Source organism: Toxotes jaculatrix, chromosome 8, assembly GCF_017976425.1.
Source record: "Toxotes jaculatrix isolate fToxJac2 chromosome 8, fToxJac2.pri, whole genome shotgun sequence".
Lineage (NCBI taxonomy): Eukaryota > Metazoa > Chordata > Actinopteri > Toxotidae > Toxotes > Toxotes jaculatrix.
In genome coordinates this window covers 15,491,184-15,502,552 of record NC_054401.1, presented here as the reverse complement: position 1 = coordinate 15,502,552, position 11,369 = coordinate 15,491,184, and the positions used below count along the sequence as shown (strand labels likewise).

The following is an 11,369-nucleotide window of genomic DNA, read 5'->3' as shown; positions in this document are numbered from 1 at the left end:
ATCCTCAGGAGGTGCTTTCATTATACGTGATTTCTGAGAGAAGCACCATTTCTTTGATGCCAACTTCCAGCCTAAAGTGATTGCTGGCGGAGAGAGCACCTCCACTCACTTCATCTTCATCACAGAGCAGAGAGAGAGACACTGAGGAGGAAGATGAGGAGGAGGAGGAGGCAGCAGCATCTCATCAGAGTCTTTTTCTTTCTACAAGCTCTCCCTGTGGCTCTCACCTTTGATCTGACGGAGGGAGAAGTCAGATAGATAGATAGATAGATAGATAAAACCTTTAATAGTCCCACAATGGGGAAATTGCACTGTTACAGCAGAGCCGGTGAGGGAAGAGCGGAAAAAAAGGAGGGTGGGGTTTGATTAGCAGGAGATAGAGAGAGTTCCTCAGTCTGACGTCAGCGAGCTAAACTGGGGGCTCTGATCCGGCCTGCCGTCGTATATCAGAGTTAAATGAGTGCCTCGACCAAGGGCACAACAGGATGTGGCTGAGAAGGAGGAATGAGACAGGGAAATGGGTTTTTGACACAGTTGAGACACTAACGCTCCACATAGAGCCTGATGAATGAATCTGAATCTCACTTCCTCATCATTACTGTATTTCATGGAGGACTAGAGATGCTGGTGAACTGCACACAAATTCAGAAAATATACTGCTCCAGCCTGATTATGTCCAGAGTTTTACACAACCCACCTACCAGCACATCTAAGATCTAATTTGTTTAATCTGTAAAAAAAAGTGCTTTCATGTGGAGTTAAATGTTGGACTTTTTTTTGGCCCTGCACAGAGAAAGGAAGCCAGTACACCCAGCCAAGATATAGTCCTGGAAGGTAACTCCACCTAAAACCCCAATTTCTCAAGTTTAGATTTTAGTTTAACTCTCAGATAATATATATGATAAAACTCAGATAATGGAGTGCTCCAGCAGCTGAGGGGTTACAGTGCCACATAACTACAATGTCCCTGTTTGATTTCAGCTGTGGTCCTTTGTTGTAAGTCATGCCTCTCGCACCCTGTTTCCTGTCTCCCTTTTTTTCACTGTCAACTATCCAATAAAGCAAAACAAAAAAAAAAAAAAAAAAAACAACTTCAGATAATCTGATTCATCAGGATTGTGTGGGTGCGGTTTGATCAGATTTAATTGACAGTAACCTGGCAACGTGAGAAAACAACCCTTCGACAGTCGTTAGATTTTTATTGATTGAATATGGCTGAATCCTGATTGAAATTGGGTACCCCAAGACAATGGGTTTTTAAAATAATGGTTCTCTGTGACATATAAGGAAAAATGATAGGCATCATATAACAGGAGCAGATGGAGGCTTTGTGTCCGCGGGGAGTGTCTGAGTGAACAAAGCCCGTTTATTGCTGGAAATGTGTGGAGAAGCAACAAAAAAAAAAAAAAAAAAAAAAAAAAAAAATGGAATCACTTCTGTGAAAGTCTCATCCTCTTTCCAGGTGGTTCCATTTCTTTATATTTTACTCTAATTAACAGTTTAAAATACTCTTTGGCACCATTTCTCATTTTGTTGGCAAAAGTGTTTAATCATTTATTTTTGGTTGTATTAAAGTTGCGCATTTTTGGACAGCTACTTTCCCCTTTGAGTCTCAGGTACAAGCAGCCTCTGTTGTTTTTCAAACAAATCACTTCTGAAAGCAACCAATCATGCTCATTTTCCACCCACATCCGCCTACCCATTCCCACCATGACAAGCAACCCATGGTAATGACCCCCTCTTTCCCTGTTTGGGGAGGATGATTGCATTTCACCAGCAGAAAACCAGATGACAAACGACCACACAGAGCTGCCTGAGCAGCAGCGCTTTAGGTAGAAAACAGATGAGGAGAGTGTGTGGATGTGGGGGGGGCTGACTTGTCTTCACCTGTCCAAGGTGACCTTTTGTGGACGGGTGTGTGATTCACAATCCAACATCCTCGTCAAGAAGTGGGCCGGCCGGTGGTGCCACAGAGAAGCAATCTCACACCATCTCAGTTTCCTGAGACCGGCAAGGAGCGGGCTGATAGGACTCTCTGCGCCTCTGACCGCGCTTCAGAGAGCCTGATGAGTGTGATGTTATTTCCTGGGGCCTATTTCACATTGACAGCGTGTCCTTCACTTATTTGTTCTCATGGAAGACAAAGGGCCTCAGAGAGAAACATGGTGTTACAGAAGAGATGAGGAGGTTTGTAGCTGGAACAAGATCTTAAAGAAACTGTTAGGAACTCACTGGCAGCATCCCTCTCTCTTTCCTCATCTACCCTGTTCCAATTTTCTCACACTGCCGCACGACTTTCACTCATTTGGGATGACAAATGCAGATTCTGCAACACACGGGCTGTTCTACAAAACTACACATTTGTAATGTCTTCTCTCGGGATCCCCATCCAGCTCCTTAGCAATTAATGATGCTAATTAGTGTACAGCTCCTCAGTCCTGCAGATCCCTCTGCAGTCTCGAAGATGCACTCAAACCAGCTGTAAGCGAGGCTCGGGTGGCACTCTGATTAAGATACGAATACAATGAGTTTTAAATTGCCACCTTGTTATGTCCTTGAGTGAAAAAATCAAATTTCTGCATGTGTTCATGAGCATTTTAATTGCTCACAGTTAAACAGGTTAACAATGAGAAAGTGAGGCAATCTTCACAGTAAACGAACATTACAAAACAAAACGATGAACAGTTTAAGAATAAGCAGTGGTTAAAAGTAATTAGGTACACTTACTCAAAACTGGATATAGAACAAACTGGAAACTTGATCATTTCCAGTTTGTGATATACTTTTACAACATTTCAGGGAGTCAACACCATACTTATTGATCCACCACAGTTATTTGACAGCCTGTTTCATACACTTTATTTTATTTTACAAGAATGATTTACACACAGTAACAGCTCTGCTTTGCAGGGAGTCCCAGGAACATGTATACACTGATAAGAGTCTACATTGATGAATATAGCAATTAATTTTCAGAACAAAATTTTCATCCAAAACATCTTATTAAATGTGATGCATTGTTCTGGATTCAACCACCCACCAGTGTAGTACTTAAGTACAAGTACTTAAATTTAACTGACTACACAAAGCCAGCTGACTACAACATTAAACTGCTGCTTACATGTTAATGCAGCAGTAATGATAATCCAGTACATAACATTGTGTAAGAGGACATACAGCGTGATGTATTTTCAAAAAGCTTTCAGTCCTTATGTACATTATCCTGATAATACAGCTCTATTTTTACTCAAGTATATGTTTAATGTAGATTTTAATTAAGTAGTTTTTAAGATGTAACATAGCTGCTTTTACTTAAAGGGGCACTGAAGCAAATTAGCACTGGGCGCATCACAAGAGACATTTTAAAAAAAAAAGAATGATCAACGTAAGAGCAGCTATGGCTGATATCCTGTGTGCTGATTTTTACTCTTTAGCAGCATCTTTTGTAAGGTATCCCCCCACATCTTTGTGTCTGTAAGTCTGTAACAGAGGCTTTCTGTTAAAACATTTGGTCAAATTCAAATTCACACATGAACCCTCTTTCCTCTTCCATATGTAACTAAGACATGATTTGATTTGCAGGTGCTGATGAAACATTTTTCAAAATGTTTGATAATTTCAGTCTGAATTTAATAGCTATATCACAACCATTTCTGGATCTTATGATTGCTATAATTACTGTGCGACAGTGCTACTCAGATTTTACGGTTTGTCTCCAGCTCCTTGCAGACCACCGACTTTCACTACCCGAGCTGGTCACGCTCTGACTAGTATTGTTTCTTCAGAACAGAAATGAGAGAGGAAGAAACTCTCTGCTGTAGCTGTGTCACACACTGTGACAGGACCAGTGAACTATATGTAATTAAACCAGTAGTTTCACTGAATTTTGCAGGTAGTTCAACTTTGGGTCATTTAAGCGAAGGAATGATTTTTTTAGTTGTTGTTTTTGCCATTGCTTCTCATCTGTAAATGAAACCCCTCTGACTAGCCCAGCCCCCCTTTTTTCTCTCATCCTTAGAAGGCCCAGACTATGTGTTGGCCAAACAGCCACCAACACACACTTGACCTTTGTGTAGTGCACGTGCGAAAGATTTGTGATTTCATGTCACATGTACATTATGTATTTGATCTTTTTTTTTTTTTACAAAGTAGTCTGAACTACTTTTTCTAAGCAGCTTAAGTTAACCAAATTAGATTCATCTACAAGATAATACAACTTATTTCAGTGTGAAATAATTGGTATCCTTTCAAAGGCGGTTCCCCAGCACTGGATCGGACCTGAACACAGCATTGTTATGAATAACTGTGGCTGCTCTGATCACCAAATATAGAAATAACAATGACAGTAATGTTATAAGTTTTTGTTTTTACAGAGTACACGGATTGTATATTTTCCACTGCTCCCAAGCTTCTGGGAAAACCTCTGTTTTGTTGCCGTGGCAATGAGTCCGGGCAGTGATCGGTGGTATGACAGGACTACTTGAGACAGACAGGGGATTTATCAGGCTGGGCTGTAAAAGAGGAGCTTGAACACTGTGGCTATGAGGAAGTATATATACCCAATCCTCAACTTCTAATTAAGTCAGTTGTCTGTGAGACTCGGTGGGTCAGACTAATGGTGTCTGATCCAGCACAGACCTGATGAACGCCAGCCAGGAGCCACTAACAGGTCCTCCTTTTGGTTTCCTGAATAAAGAGCTGCATTTTGAGAAAATGAATGTTTCATACATTCTCCTTTGGCACAAGAGACTTTTATCTTAGTCCAATTTGCATTTTTGTCACCAAAGCAATTTACATTTTTATAGCATAATTAATGAACAAGAAAGTCATTTACATTTTCTTGCTCCGCTCACCAGTACATTGTCTAGAGAGTATATCTGATGCAGAGGGACTGGCATTGGGAGATGTGTGGGAGTATTTGTGAGCACCAGAGAGATGTCGGAGCATGCAGAAAGAGAACCAAACAACTACATGATCACTTTAAAGCAAGACGGTTGAGAAGAATACACTGTCATAGTTAAACGGAGACAAGAGGACGAGGGCTTTCAGGTGTAAATTGAGGCCAGAGCCTCTTTCACTTCAGCTGGCCCTCACATCAAATGCACGGAGGCAGGCCTCCTGAGCAAATTACACCATTTAAACAGCACAGAAAAAAACAATTCATACAAGTGCCATTCATATATCCTAGCCTGCAAAGATGAAAGAGAATAATTCATCACCGTTTTGCCTCTGGTCAATGACCCATTTCTGTCAATAGTTTATGATCTTTTCTGATGCATTATGTATACATTATCTGGAAGAGTATACTGACAAAAAGCATAATTATGTCCCCATTAAAAGCCACTTTAAAAAATGGTTACCGGAAGCATAATGCATGGGAAGTTAAGTGATTGGGGGGGGGGGGGGGGGGGGGGGGGGGGGTGATTTCTCTTTTTTTATTAGGAAGGGACAACCTCTCCAAATACAACACAAATGTAATGACCCTGTACCTTTGTGAAGCCTCTAGTGTCCATATCTTGTTTTAAAAAGGTCAGAGAGCTCCTTATTTGGGATCTCAAATCTCTAATTCGGGTTGTTGTGGCACTGAACTGTATTATTTTGCAAGGTGCATCTAATATGTTGCACACGATCAGGCTAAGAATACATTCAGTGCAACATTTACAAACATTGGTATGTTCAAATATTGTCTCTGATATGTTCAAAATCAAATTATCATTTATGTAGGGATCTACAGTAATAGTTTTCATTATGAGCAAGAAATTTTCAGATGTCGTGTGAAACAAGCAGGAAATGATTAAAATGTTGCTGTGTGACACTGTGTGCACAGTCCTGGCAGGGTGAGGAAGGTCAGTCCTGGCCTCTATCATCCGGATCTTTCCAGTTCAACTCTGACCTGCATAAGCATAATTTTTTAGGAGACAGAGCAGTTGCCTCGGAGCCCAGTGAGATTTGGGCCAACCATGGCTCACAGTGACCACAGCTTGAAACCCTCCTTGCCAAAATGGACCAGGTGTTCAACCACGAGTCCTAATGTTTAAACTTTTATTACAGCTGAGATTAACTGCAGCTGTGTCCCCAGCTGTAATTGTAATCAGATTTGCTGTTTGTGATAAAGTGCTGGAACCAACACACAAAGAGCGGAGGGGAGGGCAGGCGAGCAGGGGTGTTTGTGTCCTCTTCAGCATCAGATATACAGCAGCCAGGTGACACACACTGTGTACAAAACTCCCTGCTGCTCCAGCACAGTGGAGGCACATGTTTATTGATGTGTCTGGCTGTCCCTGAGCGCACAATATGGCTGAGAGAAACAAGCACCAACAAACAAAAATCTCAGAGCAGACAACAGATGAGTAAATAAGCAAATTGAGTTTGGACAGTTGGACGGTCTCAGAGACATTTTCATGTATAGGAGTTTGAAACTTATAAGCACTGAAAACATGTACAAACTTTTTGCTGTTACATGTGACAGGCTACTTGTGATTATTGTAGCTAAAACAACTGCAACCAAACCAAAGTCTTTGCAACACCATGGGAGAAATTGTTGGCATCTACTTTTGTAATCTTAATCTCTGCCGGACTATGCCTCTCTATGAGAAAGAAACATGAGGAGAAAAAATCTGCAATCATTTGAGAGAAAAAATAAGTGATATGAGTTAGCAATTATAAATACAAATGCTCTGAATTCTTTATTTTTAACCTTGAGTGTGCGGAATTATAGTTCCTGTCATTTTATTAAGCTACAGAACAACCGTCAAGAAACAAACCTTACAGTCTTTTCTGTTTAGTGTCATGTAACTATAGTAACTAGTCATGTATACAGCACCCAGGAGAGTTGATATCCTGACTGGATAAAAAAGACAAATAATAGATGAGATAGATTTTTCCAGTGAACATTATGTATAAAATGTGTCCTTGCAGACTGAGCACAGAAAGCTGTGTGTGACTGTGACATGACAGCACCAGGCCCTTGAGCTGAATGAATGAATGGAAATACATTCAAATGACTACGTTTTCACATTCAACACACATTTACACTTATGCATCCAAATGATTACATTTTGAAGCTCTTGGCATATGTTTTACTACATTTGCAGATACACAAAGCAATGGTTTTGGATTCGTAGGTCAAATCATAGTGCGGAAGTGAGAAGCCGGCATTTGCCTTTCCCTCATCTCGACTGCTGAGGTGCTCTTGAGCAAAGCTCTTAAGCCCCTGCTACTCAGAGGGTCTGCTTATTCAGTGGCCATGCTCAACTCAGTGAATCTACTCTGATTAGATAAAGGTTCAGAAGTTAATCTTTCCTGCATGGCAGCGCAGATTAACTGCTTAGCTTTTAGCTTAATCACGCTGATGAAACAACAGTCTAAGTTACTGGTGTGACCTTGCTGGTTACCCTGTGTCACCTGAAATCTCATCTCGTTTCATAGCTTTAGTGGCTTTTACAGAAATCAAAACTCCAGAAATACACTCACTGGGCACTTCATTAGGAACAACATACTCATACTGGGTAGTTCCTCCATTTGCTCTCAAAACAGCCTCAATTACATGGATTCAACAAGATGTTGGAAACATTCATTTGAGACTCCATGAGGTCCATGTTGAAATGATTGCATCACATGATTTCTGCACATTTGTCAACTGCACAGTGATGCTGCCAATCTCCTGCTCTACCACATCCCAAAGGTGTTCAACTGGATTTAGGTCTGGTGACTGGAGAGGCCTCTGAAGTAAACTGATCTCACTGACATGTTTACAAAACCAGTTTTAAACGACTTTTACTTCGTGCTTTGCTGTGTAGCCATTAGAAGATGGTCATTTTTACCATAAACGGATGCACATGGTCAGCAATAGAACTCAGATAGGCTATGGCATTCAAACCATGATTGGTTAGAATTTACAGGACAAAATGAGCCAAGAAACATTTCCCACATCTTTTCACCACCCGTCTGGACTGTTGACACAAGGCAGGTTGGGTCCATGGATTCATGCTGTTGATGCCAAATTCTGACCCTACCATCTGCTGTCTTAGCAGAAATACAGATTCATCAGACCAGTCTTCAACTGGCCAGTTTTGCTCAGCGTTGGCTGACAGGAGAAGAACCCGGCGTGGTCTTCTGCTGTTTTTAGTGCATCTGCCTTAAAGCTGGCTATATTGTGCATTCTGAGAAACTTTTCTGCTCAACACAGTTGTAAAGAATTGTTATCTGAGTCACCATAGCCTTTCTGTCAGCTCTAACCAGTCTGGATATTCTCCTCTTTCCTTCTTTCAACAAGGTGTTTCTGTCAGTTTAACTGCAACACACAGGATGTTTTGTTTTGTTTTTGGCACTACTCAGAGTAAATTTCAGAGACTGTTGGACAAACTTAAATTTTGACCTGATGATGGCGCCACAGGAAAACTAAGGAGCTCACCAAAGTAACAACAATTCATCCTGAGGGGGACTTGAGCGTGTGTAGCTAATTTCATGGCAATGCATCCAATTTAAGTGGAGATATTTAATGTGAATCTCGTTGTGGCATTAGAAGAGAAGTCATAAGGATTCATCACCCGGGAACCATGAATGTGTGTACAAACTTTCATGACAACCCATCAAACAGGTGTTGAGATATTTCAGTCTGGACCAAAGTGGTGGAATACGAAAAAATCCAACTAAAAGTCTTAGAGACTAGCTCTTTGGCCATGGCCCTTTTTTATGTTTCATATATGTCCAGTATGGTGCCACATGTCGTCTTTTGCAGTCTAAATAGAGTGTGCCACATTTCTTCCCCCCCCCCCCCCCCCCCCCCCCGCCCCGATCAAAGGAGACAGACAGACAGACAGACAGACAGAGACAGAGGATTGTCGGCTATTTTGTCTTACTGAGCGTGTGTATGTTGCTAGGATTGTTGATTGGAGGGGGTGTGTTGCACTTGGCGCCTCTGTCCCTGCGCACTGGAGGATCTCCCCTCACCGCCCCGCTGGGTTTTGGTGCTCAGCGCTCACACCTGAAGTGACAGAGGGGGAGTGGAGCTCGGAGCTGTGATGAAGGCAGCGCACAGAGCTGCTCAGCCTGCTTCTCCTGTAAAGAGATTGCACGGCACATTTGGAGAACTAGTCAGAGGGAAAATATCATACGGGAGGGGGGATGCGCGCATGTGACAGGCTTTGGACGTTTCCATTTACAGTCGGGCTGGGAATTGAATCTCTCTATCTGGAGATGCGTTTTTCTTTTTTTGTTTTGTTTTTTGAAAAATAAATAAAAATCACCGGTGACTGGCATTTTCAAACATTGCAACGCCTCGCCCGTCGCCTGCGGATCGTCACAACACCATGCGAGCAGGAGAGACGCGCCCTGTGCCATGCTGAACAACTCTCCGACTCTGCTGCTGGCTCTGACCGCGGTGGCCGGACTTCTCCAGCGATGTCAAGGCTGGAGCGACGAAGACCTCCTCCTGCCGCCCATCAACTCCTCCAACAGGTTTCTGGCCAACCTGGAGGTGGACGTGCGCTTCTCCAAGAGGTCTGTGGAGGAGAGCGAAACCTCGCCCGACGCCTCCTCCCTGCAGAGTCTGTCCCAGTGCAACGTGAGCGTCCAGAGACTCCTGCCCACCTCGCTGGTGGCCCGCTGGGACAGCAGCTTCGGCTTCCAGTGTGATGTGCTCATCTACACCACCAACAACCACGGAAGGGCTTTTTTCTCCGCGTCTTTCAACAGGGCGATCTCGCCTGTCGTCATCGAGCACCTCGGGGTCACCGGGGGTCAGCAGGAGTTGCGGCTGTGCGTGGGCTGCGGGATGTCCCGGTACCGCAGGTTTGGTCAGGGCAGGTCGAGGGGCCAGCAGACCGGGGATCAGGTCACTTTCTGCTGCGTGGATTTCAGCCTCGACGAGCTGAAGGGGGACAAAAGTTGGAGGCTGAACAGAAAGCCCATCGAATCGACACTTGTGGCTTGTTTCATGACTTTGGTCATCATCGTGTGGAGTGTTGCTGCTCTCATATGGCCAGTGCCGATCATTGCAGGATTTCTGCCTAATGGGATGGAGCAGAGAAGACCGAGATAACTGAAACAATCTTTATATAAATTAGCCTGTGCTGCCTATACTATAATTGTAGCCATTCAACTGTTCACACGAATGAATGATTGACGAAGTTTGGAGAACTCTTTGGATCAAATGCTTTAGTTTTGGGTGTTCCTTAACCCTTAATAGACCTCCTCCTCAGTAGGACAACCAAGGTAATGTATGAGGACTTATACTAGCCAATAGTAATCTATACTGGGACCAACGCCAGAGTGTTTTGTATACCCTTGTAGGCCTTCCTATAGATTATGTCAGCGTAAACTGTGCAAACTTTTCTCTTTAAACTGTGTTTGTATAGTTTTTAATCTTTCTAGAAAGTTTTTTGCCTTATCCCATGTGTAGGAACTTTGCACTGAAAACTGAACTTTAAGGTGTGCCGTCACATACAGTGTATAGTTAACCTATAGTCATGTTCAGAGTAAGTGTAATTTCCAATACATTCTGAAAAATAGATGTTGTTTATGACTGACTTAGGGAGAGTTTCGATATTTAAATTGTTAGATTTCTAATGTCAAGTTCATTTGTGCGTATTTGTATTAATGTTTAAATGAGAAATAAAATTGATTATAGGCTATACCTAAGATTTTCTCTGACCTGTTCTCTGTAGCCTAAATCAATTTACTCCATACCTGTTCCAAGTGAATCCAGTTTGAATGCTTTGAGTCCACATTGTCAGTCTTTGGAGACTGAGAGATGCACCTTTAACTTATGTCCTTTGCATCCATCATTCTTTATGTTCAGTTTTTGAGTAAGTAAATTGTTAAAATATTGTGTCTGACCATCCAGGCTGAAAATATAGAGGAGACAATTAGTACAAATGATTGTTTTTATAGTATTAGTACACTGAATAAATCCACAGCTACATGAACCAATTAAATAATAATAAAAATTCCAACTACCTCAAGTTTTTTTCAAATAATTGTGCTGAATTACTGTTGAACTTTAATATCTGAAGATATCCTCTTTCCTTTCATTGATTTACTGATTCATAATGAGCAGCATTTTCATAGAATGCTGCTTCAGGTAGGTACTTTATATACACTGTTAATTATTAATATATTAAGAATCATTTCTATACTGGAAACCTGTGAATTCATACTGACCTTATTGCAAATAATATTTATTTATCTCTCTGCTCTAATATTAGTGCACACTGACCTATAATCATAACAATATTTTTAACTGTAATCTTTATTTACTGATTATATTTCGGAGAAATTATTAAATTGCATTTGTTATACTTTTTTTAAAATCGCGTATTATATTACAACGCATTAATGACCTCTTTACCTGCCAAAATGGCCGACCT

General features: G+C 41.8%; 1 protein-coding gene across 1 annotated transcript; it reads left to right on the top strand.

The window, feature by feature from the left end:
* The first annotated feature begins 9,096 nt into the window (after positions 1–9,096).
* On the top strand, positions 9,097–10,617 carry LOC121186498 (transmembrane protein 158). Its single transcript, XM_041045249.1, has one exon. It carries the CDS (start codon positions 9,341–9,343, stop codon positions 10,040–10,042), a length of 702 nt encoding a protein of 233 aa, XP_040901183.1. The 5' UTR covers positions 9,097–9,340; the 3' UTR covers positions 10,043–10,617.
* The last annotated feature ends 752 nt before the right edge of the window (positions 10,618–11,369 follow it).